Source organism: Macaca fascicularis, chromosome 5 (assembly GCF_037993035.2).
Source record: "Macaca fascicularis isolate 582-1 chromosome 5, T2T-MFA8v1.1".
Classification (NCBI taxonomy): Eukaryota; Metazoa; Chordata; class Mammalia; order Primates; family Cercopithecidae; genus Macaca; species Macaca fascicularis.
Window position 1 is genome coordinate 104,464,986 of NC_088379.1, and position 19,793 is coordinate 104,484,778.

Sequence of the window (19,793 nt, forward strand, 5' to 3'; positions counted from 1 at the left end):
CAAAACATTTTCAAGTTTGCTTTCAAATGATACCTACAAAGAGTAGATCAAGTTTTCAAGTTTACAGAATACCATACTACAACAATTTACCACTATAAATATGTCTTAATACCTGTTTATTCCATTCTATTTAGATTGCAACACTAACAAAATTCTTAATGCATTATGTTCCCACCACCTGTACTTTCCCTACACTATCATTTTGACACTTACATAAAAACAACTCAATTCAGCAACCAAGTTTTACAACCACTGTTGCTACCAATCAAATGGTGATGCATCAGATCCCAATTCTCATGAGTATTAACATATTAAGAGAGTACATTATTTACCTAAGACTGAAGGACTGTGCCTTACTTTATAAAAAACAAAGATAGCCACATCAATTTAATTCCATATATATACTACCTATTCAATTTATTAAAAATTGTAATAAACATAATAATCAAACTAGTGCTCCAAACTTATGCTGTTCACATGGAAGACACCACAAAAGAAGACATAATATAGAGACTGCCTTGCAATAAGAAGTACAAATTCCTTCTATAAAGATGGAGAAATAAAAGGACAAATCTAGTTGTCTAAAAGACAATTCACTGTACACATTTTATTTACAGTTTTGTACACTGTCTTAATATGAATGGGACTGCTTTTCTACTTGAGCCATTTTTAACCAAAGCAAAATAACCTAAGTAATACAAAGTGTTAAAATACAGCATAAAGATACAAAAACAGACATACTAATTCTAGTTAGGAATGTAATTATGATGTTACATTTTTTATAATCCACAATTATGTTTAGGAAATCACACAAACATAGATCACTGATTTGAATGAAATGCATAAATTTGTAGCAAAGCTTTGTAGTTACAAAAAACAAAAAAAATTACCAAAGAATGCACAAAATTAATGTTTATTCCACCTTTGTGTCATATTCCTGAATCCTTCACCAATGTTACATGAGGAAAAAAACAAAAGCAAAACAAATGAAAAACTGAAATCAGAATCACTAATATTATCAAGTAGGGAAACAAATAAATTAAAATCTAGCAGCCATCAGCAAGAGTACAGCAAAGACAATGCTGTAAAAAGAAACAAAGAAAATTGCTAGAAAACTGTATGCATCATAATCTTTCAAACCAGCAAAATATGCTCCTGCATACAATGGAACAACAGAATTTTCTTTCCTGTAAAGTACAGTAATGCCAAGATGTCTTTTGACTATTGTGGATAGGTAGTACAGCAAAGACAATGCTGTAAAAACAAAGAAAATTGCCAGAAAACTGTATGCATCATAATCTTTCAAACCAGCAAATATGCTCCTGCATACAATGGAACAACAGAATTTTCTTTCCTGTAAAGTATAGTAATGCCAAGTTGTTTTTTGACTATTGTGGATAGGTAAAATCTGTATGTAATTAATGGTAATTCTACTGAAGTATTACAGAGTGGGCCAGGAACATATTTATGGATTCTGGGGATGTGTACTGTAATTCTTTGATTGGGATAGTGGAAACTTTAGCCAAAAAAAAAAAAAAAAAAAAAAAAGTGAACACAGAAGTACAAGACAAAGGCGAATGAGACTTCTCTTATATCTTAGTAACGTTTAGATGGAAATCAAATTTAAATGCAGTCCACTCTGCTTTTTGAAGAGGCTTTGGTTCAGCTCCCAAATCTCGATTGCTTGACGCAGTCTCCTATGAGAATACTCAGAAGGTGTCTTCTTAAACAACAAACCTATTTTTAGTGGTGGAGCCGCTCTTAGTAGCTGTGTCTGCGTGGGACTGATAACCAATCACTATCTTTGGAGGAAGTCCTAACCTTTCCTTGTATACCCTCCTAGAAGAAAAAAAAGAAGAAAAAAGTAGCCATTAATTTTTACTCATAAGAAGTAAATAAATTCAAAATTTTAGGGTTACTAGTCTTTGTATTAAAAAATATAGATGAGAGTACAATAGGAAATTATACACCCTTTTCCTTTTAGCATAATTTACTTTTCATTTTTGCGATATTCTTGGATAATTACTTTTAAAATATTGAGAGCCAGTCGGGTTTATTATTACTAAATTACAGGAGCATTACTATATTATTATACTGTTATTTATTATGATACTATAATTATTACTAAATCAATAGTGAACAAAGCAAGGACAGTCCCTGAGCTCACTGTATTTATAGTCTAGTAAACACAAAATCACAAATACATATGATGGACCTGTATTACATGCATACTTAAAACAGAAATCTGTATAACAAACATGTTTATTTTCATTCTTTGATCTAAAATGCTACATTTCACGTCTGAACCCTAGCAAATATTGTATATTACTACACAAATTATATTTACCATACCTGTTATAAGATTGCACAAACAAAAACTAAACACTTTGAGGGAGATTAAAATGAAACACTTCAAGGGAGAAAGTAATTTCTGCTTTACATACTAACTTTACAACCTAATTTTCAAGTAAGACATGACTCTACAGCAAGAATAAAATGGCACTTGTCATGAGTGCCAAAGAGTAAATACAAGGGCTGTAATAACAAGGAGATTCTAATCTCATCTACAAAATTAGAGAAGTCTTCCCCTTTAAATATCACAAGGTCAAAAGGATAATGTTAAGATAATGAGCACATCTGAAAGCTGAGAAATAAAAATCAGGCTGTGTGACTATGGCTTGTAAGTAAAGTGAATATGAGATAAAGCTGACAAGGTTTCAAAGAAAGATCACAGAAAACTTCATAAGTCACCTTAAAAATCTGAATCTTTAAGAAAAAATAGTAAAAATTGAAAAATAAGCAAAATCAAATAAAAATAAAGGAATAAACATATTAATGGAGTTAAATCCTCCAACACGATACTAGGATAGTTTTTTTTAATACCTTCCAGGAGATTTACTACCTTCCCCCTAAAATAAGGCATTAAAAAGTAATTTTATGGTAACTAAAGTGATAATTATCAAATTTGCATTATAATACATGCATTCCTTTCAATTATACTTAATTATTAAAAATACCAAAAGCCATGACCATTGAGTCATGCAAATTGGAACGGTTAAAAAAAGAAAATCTTTGTTTGAAAATCTGAAGTCTTAATATAGACTCAAAAACATTTAATAGTGACAAAAATAAAAAACTTCCATAGGAAAAAAATTCTTAATTAATCTAACTCTTGTTTTTTAAAAAAAAAAAAGTAAGTCCTCCAAAATTAGGTTTTGATGCTGGCAGAAACATTAAAATAAGATGACAAATCAACTCCTTTCTCTTATGGAACCCCATATAGCATGAAATGTAGAAAATCCCTATACCTTTTGACCCAGAAATAAATTATGTTCACAGAGAAATTTACATGGCTGAGAGCAGTGGATCACACCTGAAATCCCAGCACTTTGGAAGGCTGAGGCAGGTGGATCACTTGAGCACAAGAGTTTGACACCAGTCTGGCCAACATGGCGAAACCCTGTCTCCACAAAAACTACTGTAGTGGCTCAGGCTTCTGGTCCCAGCTATTCAGGAGGCTGAGGCAAGAGAATCACTTGAACCCAAGAGGTGGAGGTTGCAGTGAGCCGAGATCACGATACTGCACCCTGGCCTGGGCAACGGAGTGTGACTCTGTCTCAAAAATTAATTTTAAAAAGAAAAATTAATAATATTTGAAAAATCACAAAGGGACAAACCAAACATTTTGTGACCACTGACTGACCAGCACTTAATTTTAACATATTTTTTTTTTTTTTTTTTTTGGTGAGACGGTGTCTCACTCTGTCTCCCAGGCTGGAATGCAGTGGCCCAATCTTGGCTCACTGCAAGCTCCGCCTCCCAGGTTCACGCCATTCTCCTGCCTCAGCCTCCCGAGTAGCTGGGACTACAGGCACCCGCCACCATGCCCAGCTAATGTTTTTTTTTTTGTATTTTCAGTAGAGACGGGGTTTCACCGTATTAGCCAGGATGGTCTCGATCTCCCGATCTCGTGATCTGCCTGCCTTGGCCTCCCAAAGTGCTGGGATTACAGGTATGAGCCACCGCGCCCAGCGTCAAATATTACTAATATAATTGAGGTAAAAAGAAATCCTAGTTAGAAATGCCAGCTGGTTTAGCATGGTGGCTCATGCCTGTAATCTCAGCACTTTGAAAGGCTGAGGTGGTTTGATCAAGTCCAGGAGTTCACAACCAGTCTCGGCAACATGGCAAAACCTCTTCTCTACAAAAAATACAAGAGAATAGCCAGGTGTGGTTGTACACACCTGAGTTCCAGCTAATTGGGTGGCTGAGGTGGGAGGATCACCTGAGCCCAGGAGGTTGAGGCTGCAGTGAGCCGTGACTGCACCACTGCACTCTTGCCTAAATAACACAGTGAGACCCTGCTTCAAAAAAAAAAAAAAAAAAAAAAGCCATTTTTGCAAAGAATAAAATTTACAAAAAAAGGTTTAATAAAACCCTACATGTGGGTTTTAAACATCGAACAAAAGCCAAAGTATGTTAAATTTTAATGAAAATTATATGTAGTAAACACACATGCTTTAAATACACATACACTATTTGCCAATAATCACTGAATTATTTATTATGAGCATACATTAGCTCTTTTCAAAGTAGTACTTTTTTTCAAACAGCACTTTCAAAGTAGGAAATAATACATTCTCATTTGTGAATGAATAAAAAATGCTACATGCCAAAGCAGAGTGTTCTAGTGGTTATATACTTCACTGCTAAGAAAAAGCAATTTTACAGAAATAAAAAACATGAACAAGGTCAGGCGCAATGGCCCATGCCTGTAATGCCAGCACTTTGGGAGGCCGAGGTGGATGGATCACTTGAGGCCAAGAGTTAAAAGACCAGCCTGGCCAACATGGCAAAACCTGGTCTCTACTAAAAATACAAAAATTACCTGAGCATGGTGGCACACGCCTGTATTCTCAGCTACTTGGGAGGCTGAGACATAAGAATCACTTGAACCCGGGAGTCAGCGGTTGCAGTGAGCCTAGATCATGCCACTGTACTACACCCTGGACAACAGAGTGAGACTGTGTCTCTAAATATATAAATAGCTGTGAAAAAACCCTCCAAAACATCTATATCGATATCTATATAGATATAGATATATATGAACAAGACGTTGTGCACCAATTGAGCCGTTCAAAATTATAAAAGTGTTCCGAAAACAATACAAGGAAAACAGGATCTACAAACAAAGTATTTCTAAAGCTACAAATAAAGTAACTTCTGGTTTTAGCCATCCTAATATTGTAAAATAAGTATGCAAAGAGCAAAACTTACCCTATATGTGTAACAGCTTCTCTGTTTTCACATTCAGTAGTCCATATTGCTATCTTATCACCTTTAGCTCTAACATTAACAACAGCGCCACATACATCATCACTGTAGTCATCAAAAGATTCTCCAATAAGGCACAGCAGCTTAAAAGAAAATCCCAAATTACGTTTAATAGATTATAAACAAGCTTATTACACTGCAAATTTCTCTTCTATATTCGCGTAGATAACTAAAGACAATTTTTAAATCTAATTAATTTTTTAAATGTGTAAATTTTATTTGCATATATAGATCTATCCTGACTCTTAAATACCCATTCATTTATTTACTATCAAATCATTAACAGTTGTCTTCACCTTTTTCAGCAAATTTGGCAGTTAATATCGTGGCAGACATAAAAGCTGATTTTATTAATATTCATTTGCTCTGCTGCTGCTTATATTTACGAGCAAACAAATATTAATAGAATAACAAAAATAGCTATTCATGGTTAATTTCTTCTTGTTCTTATTTTTTCTGAATATTTGTTAATGGTTTGGTTTTTTGTTGTTGTTTTTTGAGACAGCGTCTTGCTCTGTTACCCTGGCTGGAGTGCAATGGGACCATCACAGCTCACTGCAGCCTCAACCTCCTGGGCTCAAATGATCCTCCCACCTCAGCCTCTTGAGTAGCTGGGCATACACACAGGGACATGTCACCATACCCAGTAAATTTTTGTATTTTTTGTAGAGACAGGGTTTTGCCACGTTGCCCAAGTTGGTCTTGAACTCCTGAGTTTAAGTGAAATGCCTGCCTTGGCCTCCTGAAGTGTTGAGATTTCAGGTGTGAGCCCAGCCCTAACGGGTTTCTTAATTGTGGTAAAACACAAATAACATAAAATTTACCATTTTAACCACTTTTAAGTGTACAGTTCAGTGGCGTTAATACATTCAACATTGTTGTACAACCATCACTACTACCATCCATCTCCAGAACATTTTTTTTAACTGAAAAATGGAAATATACTGACTTTTTAATGTGAAATTCCAAAATGATATTTGCTGATGATCTTCACCCTCAAAAACAGAATTTTCTTCTTAAAAAGTCATTCATTCATTAGCTGTGTGTGCTGGCATGCACCTGTAGTCACAGCTACTTGAGAGGCTAAGGCAGGATGATTGCTTGAACCCAGGAGGCTACAGTGAGCTATGATGGCCCCACTACGCTCTAGCCTGGGCAACAGAGCAAGACCCTGTCTCTAAAAAAACAATAGTCACTTATTCAAATATTTAAAGTGATTAACTCAACAAGTGCTAACTATAAACCAGGCACGGTTTCAAGTGCTAGGGACACAAAAGAGACTACAAACCCCGCTCCTATAAGCTTGGGGTTTGGAACCTCTGTTGACAGAAAATGCCTATTATCTCATATTTAATTTGTCTTGTAAAGCCAAAAGTTCCAGTTAATATCACAACATGTAGGTTGAATGGTAGTACACAACAATTTTATTGTTTGCTTCACTGATCTAAAAAGTTTAGTGGGACAGGCACAGTGACTCACACCTGTAATTCCAGCACTCTGGGAGGCTGAATGGGAGGATCACTTGAGGCCAGGAGTTTGAGACCAACCTAGGCAACACGGCAAGATCCCACCTCTAGGAAAAAATTTAGAAAATTAGCTAGCCATTGTGGCATGCACCTGTAGTTCCAGCTACTTAAGAGGCTGAAGTGGGAGCATCACTTGAACCCAGAGGGTGAGGCTGAAGTGAGTCATATAAATAAATATCCGCACTCCAGCCTGGGCAACAGAGCAAGACCCTTACTCTAAAAACATAAATATTTAAAAGTTTAGTATACATATAGCAATGCTGTAAGAGGGTTGCAAAAACTTCAATCATATAAAATGTAAGGTTCTATAATTTCGAAGTTAATGAAATGACCACAGTGAGCTTATTGTGATGAGAGTCACACTGCCAATCACTTAAAATATCTGACTTATAATGTGGTAGGATGTTTCACTGTACTATAAACAGGAGTCACATGACAGAATGAAAACAATTACTGACCCTGATTTTCTAGTGTTGGGCATCCTTCTCTTAAATTAAGTAACAAATGTAAAACATAACATATCTTAAGTTTCAGTATTCCCAAACTACCTCTAAAACTGCTTTATACTTTTAAAACCTTACTGTCTCTAGCCAAAAGCGATCAAGGTCACTTCGTCTCTGCTGTTTGTTCAATGTAATTAGCCATCGTCCTCCCCGTTTGTTTTTCTCATCTTCCCACATAGGCTCAATACCATCCTACAGGGTTAGAAGACAACAGTATTACACAATATTGTTACCTTGACTTTGAGAGATAATCATTAAAAACAGTAAGCAACAACACTGTCAACTTCTTACTTTATTGCCCATAAAACTGCCATTGATGCAGTTTTTAAAAAGTGCATAAGACTTAAAGCCAGAAGCATGACATTGCAGAATTAGAGTCCTGACTTTGTCACTTATTAGCTATCAAATCTTGAGTTTCACTTAATTTGAAGGTTCTTAAACTTTCTGAGTAGCAAACATGTTTTAGAAGCTCTGTACATTTCTATACCTAGAAAATACATGCAAAAACTATGCAGTTTCAGTTAATGAATGTCCCGTCCCCCTACCACCTGACAAAGCCCAATAATAAGTATTCCAAAGACCCATGGCTCCTAAGGTTAAGAATGCTTGATAAACTTAGTCTGCTCAAATATATAAAGGAGTAGACTGGAAAATCAAAGCTCTCATCAAAATCAATCTCAGTATGTGCCCACAGAATAACTCTCTCTCAATTTTTATAAACAAATAGAGTAAGATATATTGATACTAAAGCATACTACAGCCAATTAAATTATCAGCCTGTTCTTCACACTATCAAGTACTCCTAAGTTTATGGCAAGATTTCTTAATGAATACCAAATGGCCCAGTCCTATAATAAATATATAAAATCACCAATTAAGCATACCTTAAAAAGTGAGTAGTCACAGCCAGGCATTAAATTACTAGACAACTGGATATGGTTGTACAGACTAGGTAAAAGAAAGTAACAATTAAAAACACAGAACATGTAATATAGAGTTCAGGTGCTTACATATATATACATTTAGAACATATGATGAAAATAAACAGATAAAAGTTCATGTTTACTTGTTTCTAAGGAGTCAATTTCTAAAATGGACAAAACAGATCTTAAAAGCAGTTAAATAATCAACTTTAGATGAAAGGTATAATTTTCAAAAAATTTCTAGTGACTGCTCTGACAAAAATATATTTTATATGTTAGTTAACTCAGTGCATACATATGTATATATATAAGAAACTGAGAAGAGAGGTATAAGGTGGCTTTAAGTAGATGAAGTAATTTCTGAAGTTAATCAACAGTTTTTTCACAAACATAAAAAAAATAATAACAGAAAAGATGAACTTCCTGACCATCAGGATTGCATGACTGAAACAGTTGATTATTATCCTCGAGGGTATCCAAGAGTAAAATAGATCAATGGTTCCCAAACACCACAAATTGTCACTGGTTAGTCAACATAATAATCATTTTAAAAATGATTTTAGAAAAATAAATAAATAAATAAATATAGTTCCAAGCCCTACCTCTTGGGATTATAATCACCTAAATATGAGATAGAACCCTGCAGTCTGTATTTCTAAACTATTTCCCAAATATCAAAATAGCAGAATAACATTTGCAGTGACTTAGTTGCTTGCCTGAAGGCAGGAGGCTTAGCCCATTTGATCTCCTGTAGTCTTTTACAGCAAAATTGATTAAAAAATTGGCAACTCTTAAGAATCTTTTGCCTGTCTCCAATATTAGATGGCAGAAATAATGAACTTAGCTGTGTCTACAGACCATGGATAATTCTATTATCCTTAGTCTGGTTCTCCTGGTGCTATATTAACCCCATCTAGGAATATTTCAGGAAAAGATTTAAGGGCCGGGCGCAGTGGCTCACACCTGTAATCCCAGCACTTTGGGAGGCTGGGGCAGGCGGATCACGGGGTCAGGAGTTCCAGACCAGCCTGACCAACATGATGAAACCCCATCTCTACCAAAAATACAAAAATTAACCGGGCGTGATGGCATGCGCCTGTAATCCCAGCTACTCGGGAGGCTGAGGCAGAAAAATCGCTTGAACCTGGGAGGTGGAGGTTGCAGTGAGCCGAGATTGCCCCATTGCACTCCAGCCTGGTGACAGAGCTAGACTCCATCTCAAAAAAAAAAAAAAAAAAAAAGATTTAAGACAGAAGTTGGCATTCTCTAAATGAAATTCCATAGTATAACACACAAATAATAGTTTAGGTGAGACAACCTAAGATCACATAAGGTTTGTGAGTCACTACACCTCATTGTAACTCCCAACTACATCATCTATGACAGCCTCCCCTAGGCAACAAAAAAAGCCTGCATACTAAGTGACTATAAAATTAGCACTACTAATTTCATAAAATAAATGGATATTGTGGGAACGAACTTCAATAAAATATTTTTCTTTTTGCCGCCTCCTTTCTCTTTCGTGGTGCTCAAAGGTCTCTCAAGTCAGTCCATAATGAGAATTTATAATGGCACACCTAAACAGAATCCTAAGACTATGCAGTCTGGATAAATACAGAGGGACTCAATGGTTATTTGTAATAAATTTGCTAGAAAAGCCAGAAATTAGGAAGTGGCCCACACATTCACAGAACATTGAAAAATCCTTCATATCTCTAAATTATGGTATAAAAATCTACTATGCAATGACACTGACTACACATAACTGAAGCGTGGAGGCACTGTTCTAATTGGTACAATTACGTAAACTGGTAAAAGCCAAACAAACTAGATAAATGCAAATCTGACTGGGGAACGTGGCTCAAGGCTTCCTTTTCCTCTGTAGGAGAATGATGAGCTTTTTTTGGTGCAGAAGAGTTATTTAAGAGTTCTGAATAAACACAATTAGAGAAGAAAAACTACTTGATGTTTTGATGATGGGCAAAGAATAACCCTAGTTTAACTAGACAACTAGACACTTATAAATTATTAGGCCTTAAATGTAGTTACTATTAAGTGTAATGCTTTTAATAAAAAATAAATACTCTCAAAGTTTACTCTCAAATGAATGTTCTCAAATACTCTCAAAGTTTATAGTTTTAACTGTATGCTTTGCTTTTTTCAGCAACACAAATGAATACAAAATACCTATTAGAAGTCAAGCACTGGAAATACAGACAAAAATGTTTCTGCTGTTGAAGATGTATGTATATATGTATAAATTTTATACCACAATCTATTCCTTTGTATGAGCAGAATATCTTGAGGGAGTTACATTAAAACATAAGAGTAGCATCACTAATTCGGCATGTATATGATCCTAAAAAAAGATGTACAAGTTAGAATATTTAAATAACTGCTAGGTAATTTAAAGCACTTATTAAAAAGTTTTGCCTTTCAGGGTCTCACATAGTACCTCCCTACTCATTCTCCAAGTAAATTTGACACACTGGATTAACTTTGTTTTTAAGAGAATCAATAATCAAAACTTCTTGAAACAGACTTTACAATTTTTAATTTTATTTATTTTATAGAGAAACAGGGACTCATGTTGACCAGGCTGGTCTTGAACTCCTGGCCGCAAGTGATCTTCCTGCCTCAGCATCACAAAGTATTAGTATTACAGGCATGAGTCACTGAGCCCAGCCTTAAATTTTGTTTTGAGGTCATGCAAAAGTTGATGATCCCAATTCTTAACTTTCTGCTTATACAGAAACAAAATTTCAAAAATATTTCAACTATTCTTCTTGAGGTTGATCAAAGTATAATGAAATGAATAAAGTATCATGATAGATACTGGCATTCCCTTGACAAACTCTGAATTCTGAACACTGCAACCTTTGATATCGTAAAATCTCTGGTACAGGAAATTCCAGATGTTGCACTGAAAACAGTTTGCAGAAATGAGAACCCAACAATGCACTGGAATACCCAGTTATGAGGCAAATTTACCTTGGCAACCAAGAGAGGAACAAGTTGCAACTAGTTGTCAAAAGTTCTAAGGGCAACAAAGGATTCTTGAGCTAAGGATATCTCAGGACAAGAAACAGAATAATCAGGGCTAAGGGATGACAAGATTGAAGCTTTGTAAAACTAACAAAACATAATCACCAGTTCAAACTTTTGTGAGGAGATAAAAAAATAGACGAACATTCATTAACTGTTTACCTCACACTTCATTTTGTGAATTCGACTTAAAAATAAACTACACAACTAATAAAAAAACCAACATACTAAAACAAATGGTTACTTACGCCCAAAAGTCTTCAACAGTATCAAACTTAGAGATCAGCCGCAGGTTTGCTTGCCAAGTTTTGCTTTTATCATTTTTAAAAAACCAGAGTGCCCATCTAAAAATAAAAAGTCAGTGTCAAAAAATGGTAGCTGCATCCCCATGTTAAAAGCAACATTATTCACAACAGTCAGAAGGTAGAAGCAACCCAACTGTTCATCAACAGATGAATGAAAAATGTATATATATACACCATGGAATACTAAAAAGCCCTGATGAAGGAAATTCTAACACTTGATAAAACACGAGGGGAAGCTAAGGACATTAAGTGAATAAGCCAGCCTCTCTCCAGAAAAAAAGATAAATACTATATGATTCCACTTTTATGAGGGATAAGAAGTCAAATTCACAGAAACAAAAAGAATGGTGATTGCCACTAACCAAGGAGAAGGGAGTTTAGGGTTACAGAGTTTACAGATTTTTGGAAGATGAACAAGAGTTCTGGAGATTAGTTGTACAATAATTGGTTGCAGAAAGTACTTAACATTAATTGAACTGTACACTTACAAATAGTTAACACAGTAAATTTTATGTTTACCACAAAAATTTAGGAAAAAAAAAGTAAAATGCTGGTTGTTATTACAGTGGCAAATAATGAGAGTTCTCCATTTCTTTCATTTAAAAAATATGTATTTTATGTCTACTACATAACAGATTCTCTGCTATACCTAGGGACCCAAGACACACTGAAACTCATCACTCAATGGAATTCATAGAGATGAGGCAGAGAGACAACTACAGTGTGCTAAGTGCTATGACAGAGATAAGCAAGCACAATTATTTAAGAAAAACACGGCAGAGCTGGGCGCGGGTGGCTCACACCTGTAATCCCAGCACTTTGGGAGGCTGAGGTGGGTGAATCACCTAAGGTTGGGAGTTCAAGACCAGCCTGACCAACATGGAGAAACCCTGTCTCGACGAAAAATACAAAACTAGCCAGGCATGGTGGTACATGCCTGTAACCTCAGCTACCTGGGAGGCTCAGGCAGGAGGCTGTGGTGAGCTGAGATCGCGCCACTGCACTCCAGCCTGGGAAACAAGAGTGAAACTCCATTTCAAAAAAAAAAAAACACACAGCAGAAACACTTAAACTATAAAAGAAGGCAAGGGGCCAGGCACGGTGGCTCAAACAGGTAATCCCAACACTTTGGGAGGCTGAGGTGGGCGGATCACGTGAGGTCAGAAGTTCGAGACCAGCCTAGCCAACATGGTGAAACCTGGTCTCCACTAAAAATACAAAAAAAATTTAGCCAGGCATTGTGGTATATGCCTGTAATTCCAGCTACTCATGAAGCTGAGGCACAAGAATCACTTGAATTCAAGAAGCAGAGATTGCCATGAGTCGAGGTTGTGCCACAGCACTCCAGCCAGGGCAACAGAGGGAAACTGTCTCCAAAAAAAAAAAAAAAAAAAAAAAAAAAAAAAAAAAAAGAAGGCAAGAAACAGGATGGCTGATATTTCTCAGAGGAACAAATTAGCCAAGAAGAAACGAGAGTGCCAGGAGTGGGGAAACTATTAAATGTGACTCTATATTTAATCAAACACCTAACTGGGAAAATAGTAAAGACTGAGTAATGCTGCATAGATATGTACTGAAACAATGTATACTAGTTTTAATATATCTGTAGATACTTCTCTTAAAATAGTTTTATTCCTACATAATATATAATAGCTTATATATACCTAACATTATATATAGAGGCATACCTTGGATATATTGTGAGTTCAGTTCTAGATCATCATAATAAAGTGAGTATCACAATAAAGGAACTATCTTTATGGAGAGTCACACAAATTTTTTGGTTTCCCAGTGCATATAAAAGTTATGTTAACACTATAGTCTACATTATGTCTGAAATAGCATTATGTCTAAAAAACAAAAAGTACATACCTTAATTAAAAATTCTATTGCTAAAAATGCTAATGATCATCTGAGCCTACAGAGAGTGGTAATCTTCTTGCTGATGGAGGGTCTTCCCTTGTTGATTGCTGCTGACTGATCAGAGTAGTGATTGCTGAAGATTGGGGTGGCTGTGGCAATTTCTTAAGACAACAATGAAGTTTGTCACACTGATTGACTTCATTTCACAAAAGATTTCTCTGTAGCATGCAATGTTGTTTGTAAGCATTTTACACAGTAGAATTTCTTTCAAAATTGGAGTCAATCCTCCCAAACCCCGCAGTTGCTTTATCAATTCGGTTTACGTAATATTCTAAATCCTTTGTTGTCATTTCAACAATGTTCACAGCATCTTCACCAGGAATAGATTCCATCTCAAAAAACCTTTTTTTCTGCTCACCCATAAGAAGCAACTCCTTATCCATTCAAGTTTTCTCATGAGACTGCAGCAATTCAGTAACATCTTCAGGCTCCATTTCTTACTGTACATCTCTCGCTCTCTGCACCACATCCACAGTGACTTCTTCGAACCCTTCAAAGTCATCAATAGAGGCTGGAATAAGTCTTGTTCATGCTGATGTTCTGACCTTCCATGAATCATGAATGTTCTTAATGACATTCAGAATGCTGAATCCTTTTGGAAGTTTTTCAATTTACTTTGTTCAAATCCATCAAAGTCATCACTATCTACAGCATTTATAGCCTTATGAAATATAGTTCTTATTAATAAATAATAAGGCTTGAAAGTCAAAATTCCTCTTTGCTGCTCCACAGGCTGCAGAAAGTACGCTGTGTTAAGAGGCATGAAAACAATTCATCTCCGTCAGAGCTCTTGGGTGACTAGGTGCATCATCAATGAGCAGTGATATTTTGAAAGGAAACTTTTTTCTGGGCAGTAGGTTTCAACAGTAGGCTTAAAGTATTCAGTAAACCATGCTATAAATCGATGCACTGTCATCCAGGCTTTGCTGCTCCATTTCCAGAGCATGGGCAGAATGGATTTAGCATCATTCTTAAGGATTCTTAGGATTTTGGGAATAGCAAATGAGCACTGGCTTCAACTTAAAAGTCATCAGCTGCAAGATCCCCTAACAAGAATCAGCCTGTCCTTTGTAGTTTGAAGCTAGGCACTGACTTCTCTCTAGCTAGCAAAGTCCTAGATGGCATCTTCTTCCAGTAGAAGGTTGTTTTGTTTACACTGAAAATCTGTTTTTAGTGTAAACTTCCTTCATCAATTACCTTAGCTAGATCTGGATAATTTGCTGCAATCTCTACATCAGCCCTCGCTGCTTCACCTTGTACTTTTATGGGGGTGACTTCTTTCCTTAAATCTTATACTGACCTCTGTTAGCTTTCAACTTTTATTCTGCAGCATCCCCACCTCTCTCAGCCTTCATAACGTTGAACAGAGTTAGGGCCTTGCTATGGATTAAGGGAATGTTGTAGCTGGTTTTATTTACTACCCAGACCACTTGAACTTTCTCCGCATCAGCAATGAGGCTGTTTTGTTTTCTTATCATTCATATGTTTGCTGGAGCAGAACTTTTGATTTCCTTCAAGAATTTTTCCTTTGCTTTTACAACCTGGCTAACTTATTTGGTGCATGAGGCCTAGCTTTTGGCCTGTGTTGGCTTTTGACATGTCTTCCTCGTAAGCGTAATCATTTCTAGCTTTTGATTTAAAGTGAGAGACATGCAACTCTTCCTTTCACTGTAACATGTAGGGGCCATTGTAGGGCTATTAATTGGCTTAATTTCAATATTGTTGTGTCTCAGGGAATAGGTAGACCCAAGGACAAGGAGATGGGAATGGCCAGTCAGTGGAGCATTCAGAACACATACAACATTTATCAATTAAGTTGGCCGTCTTATATGGCCAATATTCATGGCACCCCAAAACAGTTACAATAGCAATATCAAAGATCACCGATCACAGATTATAACAGATACAATAAAGTTTGAAATACCGTGAGAATTACCAAAATGTGACAGAGACACCAAGTGAGCACATGCCATTGGAAACATGACATTAACAGAACTGCTTGACACAGGATTTCCACAAACCCTCAATTTATAGAAAAGGCATGATTTGTGAAGCACAGTAAAATGAGGTATGCCTGTATAATATTTTCTCTAATGCCTTGAAGATAAACTCGTGGAACATTAAAGTTACACTTTATCCCAAGATGATTGCCAAGATCATTCTCCTTTAGAAGAATTAAACTGAATATTCTGATTACAATACCAAAGGAAAGTCAAAGGGAAATTTCATTTTCTCATCAACACAAATGTTGTCTGAAGAGCCTTCCAAATTGAATATATATTTCATAATCCCATAATTAATACTCGGTAACCTCACCTAGACAGAAAAATGAGATGCATTTCAACATGTACTTGATAATTTGTCAGCAACTGCCACCCCATTATCAATAAAAAAGAAAAAGAAAATGCAAGAAAACCCCCAACGAGGTCAAGTACTACACTCTGGATTTTTAAAAATAAATTCCAAAACAAAAAAACTCTGCACTCAGCCATTTAAACACATAAAGATCTACGAGGCCAGGCGAGGTGGCTCACACCTGCAATAACAGCACTCTAGAAGGCTGAGGCAGGAAGAACACTTGAGCCCAGGAGCTCAAGACCAGCCTGGGCAACATAATGAGAGATCGCCTCTACTAGACATTTAAAAAATTAGCCAGGCATAGGCCAGGTGCGGCAGCTCACGCCTGTAATCCCAGCACTTTGGGAGGCCAAGGTGGGTGGATCATGAGGTCAAGAGATGGAGACCATCTTGGCCAACATGGTGAAACCCCATCTCTACTACAAATATAAAAATCAGCTGGGCGTGGTGGCACGCACCTGTAGTCCCAGCTACCCGGGAGGCTGAGGCAGGAGAATCGCTTGAATCTGGGAGACGGAGGTTGCAGTGAGCCGAGATCGTACCACTGCACTCCAGCCTGGTGACAGAGAAAGGCTCCGTCTCAAAAAAACAAAAATTAGCTAGGCATGATGGCAAGTGTCTATAGTCCCAGCTACCCAGGAGGCCAAGGCGGGAGGATTGCTTGAGCCCAAGAGTTTGAGGTTGCAGTGAGCTATGATCATGCCACTGGACTTCAACGTGAGTGACAGAGCAAGACCCTGTCAAGGAAGGGGAAGGGGAGAGGACTGCTTGAGGTGAGGAGTTTGAGAACAGCCTGAGCAACATAGCAAGACCCCGCATCTCTCCAAAAAAGAAAAAAAAAAAAAAAATCTTAGCCAGGCATGGTGGTGCACACTTATGGACCTAGCTACTTAGAAGGCTGATGCAGGAAGGTCATTTGAGCCCAGAAATTCGAGGCTACAGTGAGCTATTACCATGCCACTGCTCCCCAGTCTGGGCAACAGAAAGGGACCATGTCTCTTCAAAGAAAAAAAGAAAAAAAAAAAAGTCCAGGCATGTTGGCTCATGCCTATAATCCCAGCATTCTGTGAGGCCAAGGTGGATGAATTGTTTGAGTCTAGGAGTTCAAGGCCAGCTGGGAAATAGCAAAACTCCAACTCTACAAAATATACTAAAATGGGTGGTGATGCATTCCTGGGGTGGAAAGATGGCTTGAGCACAGAAGGTCAAGGCTGCAGTGAGCTGAGATTACACCACCCCAGCCTGGGTGACAGAGTGAGACCCTGTCTCCAAAAACAAACAAATGACATTTTTAGTTTTGGAAAATGTGAAAACATCCTAAGTGCTTATCAACAACGAATTATTTAAATCAGCACTTCTCAAAATGTGGTTTGCAGACAGGCAGGAGGCCCTAAGATCCATTTTCATAATAATGCTAAGAAGTCACTTTGCTTTTCAGTATTCACATTTGCACTAATGGTGCAAAAGCAACAGTAGTTAAATCTGCTGGTGCTTTAGCAAGGACCAAGACAGTGACACAAAACTATACGAGTAGTCACTGTACATTTATTACTACCAACTCTCACAGTACTAATAATGTGAGTTTCATATAAGAATGCCTTTGGGCTGGGCACGGTGGCTCAACACCTACAATCCTAGCACTTTGGAAGGCTGAGGTGGGCGGATCACCTGAGGTCAGGAGTTCAAGACCAGCCTCACCACCAGGGTGAAACCCTGTCTCTACTAAAAATACAAAAATTAGATGGGCATGGTGGCAGGTGCCAAAGATGCTTAATGAGTTTAGAGGTAATGTTAATGAATTATTATTGTTTGATACTATATAAGAAAATGTGTCAACATTTGGAAGATCTGCGTAACTCACTGAAAAATTATTTTCCAAATAAGCAATGTATGATGTTAAAAATCTTACACAGGTAAGAGATCCATTCCAGATGTGAGACAGACCAATGGATTTTAATGTAACAAAGTAGAAACAAATTCTTGGATATGGTTTCAGATTCCACGTTTCAACTAATCTCTAAGAAACCCAGTATCTCTTGAGCATGTGTCCTAGGAAAAAAGGGGAGGGGGAAGACACCTAGTAGTGTATCAAAGGATAATATCAACAATTATTTTTAAAGGCTTTTAAAAACTATTCTCCCTTTTCCAACCAAATACCTGTGTGAGGCTGTACTGTCTTCTTATACTTCCAATGAAACACCTTAACTCCACAGACTGAAGGCAGAAACAGCTATGAAAATCCAGTTGACTTCTAAGATGGCAAAAATGTGGCTGGGCGCGGTGGCTCACGCCTGTAATCCCGGCACTTTGGGAGGCCGAGGCAGGTGGATCACAAGGTCAGGAGTTCAAGATCAGCCTGGCCAACATGGTGAAACCCCATGTCTACTAAAAACTATAAAAATTAGCCGGGCGTGGTAGCACGCGCCTGTGGTTCTGGCTACTCGGGAGGTTGAGGCAGAAGAATCACTTGAACCCGGGAGGTGGAGGTGGCAGTGAGCCGCAATGGTGTCACTGCACTCCAGCCTGGGCAACAGGGCAAGACTCTGTCTCAAAAAACCAAAACCAAAACCAAAACAAAACAAAAAAAAGATGGCAAAAATGCCCTTCTTTCTATTATATATTTTTTAGTTCAAATAATTATTTTCATTATAAAATGTCATTTATGTTAACATGGGATAAATTTTCTAAACGAATAATTTTACATTTCTCAAGTTTTTCAGGTGAAATTATATATTCATTTTTAAATGTGAAAAAACACCTTAGCATTATTTACTGTAAAAATGTAGTAAATAACAATAGATAAAAACCTCACATAAAGTTCTGTAGAGTCCTCAATAATTTAAGAGTGTAAAGGGATTGTGAGACCAAATATTTGAGTACTGCTGATTTAAATAAAATATCGTACATCCATGCAAGTGACTACTATGCAACTATTAAAAAGTTAAAAAAAAAAAAAAAAAAAAAAAGCTTAATTGTGTGGTAGTTTTCCTAAAATTGATATGAAACCCAGAAGCCACTGAGGAAAAGCAGTATTTGCCTACATGAAAACTAAAGACCTCTAAAAAAAAAACCCCTGTAATTCCACAGTCAATGTTAGAAGACAAATGATTTGGACAGTTTCCGACTTAATACTCCTCCAACTTCCCTGCCTTGGGTGAGTTAGCACGGTAATACAAAATGCTTGGAAATAAACTTGGAAAAGATATTCCATAACTTGTTAGCTTGAAAGTAGGGGAAAAAGAGATAATCCAAATTAAAAAAAAAAAATAGAAGAACTGAATAATCTGTCCTTAGATAAAAACCACAAATCATCAATATGAAAATATTTTGAAACTTAAATTTTAAAATGCAAAATTGAAAATACTGAAATTGTTTTCCCAAATCAGACTGGGACTGACCTGATTGGCAACAACTTAAAAGACTAATCACACAAGTTGGCAAAGACGTAGAAACCAGGAACTCTCAAACTATTAAGTCTAAGTCAATAAAGCAGAATAATGCAACAGTATCTGCGCAAAAGTTGTTAAAGGGTAATCTTTGTTCTAGGAGATCTAAAATTTTACCCTATAAATATATTCACACAAGTGCACAAGTATATAAGTATGTAAATTACAGCACTGTGTGTAAAAAGAAAAATCTATACAGCCATTAATGTAAGCCTAATAAAATACATGGCTGTATATGAATATAATAAAAGACGGCAGTTTAAAACTATGAGGTATAATCTGCACATACAAACAGAAAAGTCAACCGTATAGACATTTGTATTAAAAAGTATACATATGTGCATTTAATACTTCTGGAATACAAATCAAATTTAACATTGACTACTCTGGGGAGTAAAGAAAAGTAAAACGCAAGAAGTGAATAATAAGA

The 19,793-nt window shown here is 36.7% G+C and overlaps 1 protein-coding gene across 2 annotated transcripts in view; it reads right to left on the reverse strand.

The window, feature by feature from the left end:
- Positions 1–386: 386 nt before the first annotated feature.
- The window catches only part of EIF4E (eukaryotic translation initiation factor 4E), a 48,835-nt gene continuing 29,428 nt past the window's right edge, over positions 387–19,793 (reverse strand). For both annotated transcript variants that reach the window (XM_005555505.5, XM_065545261.2), the window contains 5 exons: positions 11,580–11,675; positions 8,248–8,311; positions 7,442–7,555; positions 5,278–5,417; positions 387–1,839 (listed from right to left, as the gene is read on the reverse strand). In XM_005555505.5, coding sequence (XP_005555562.1) covers positions 1,725–1,839; positions 5,278–5,417; positions 7,442–7,555; positions 8,248–8,311; positions 11,580–11,675 — 529 coding nt within the window. In that variant the 3' untranslated portion in view covers positions 387–1,724. The remainder of the gene's footprint in view (positions 1,840–5,277; positions 5,418–7,441; positions 7,556–8,247; positions 8,312–11,579; positions 11,676–19,793) is intronic.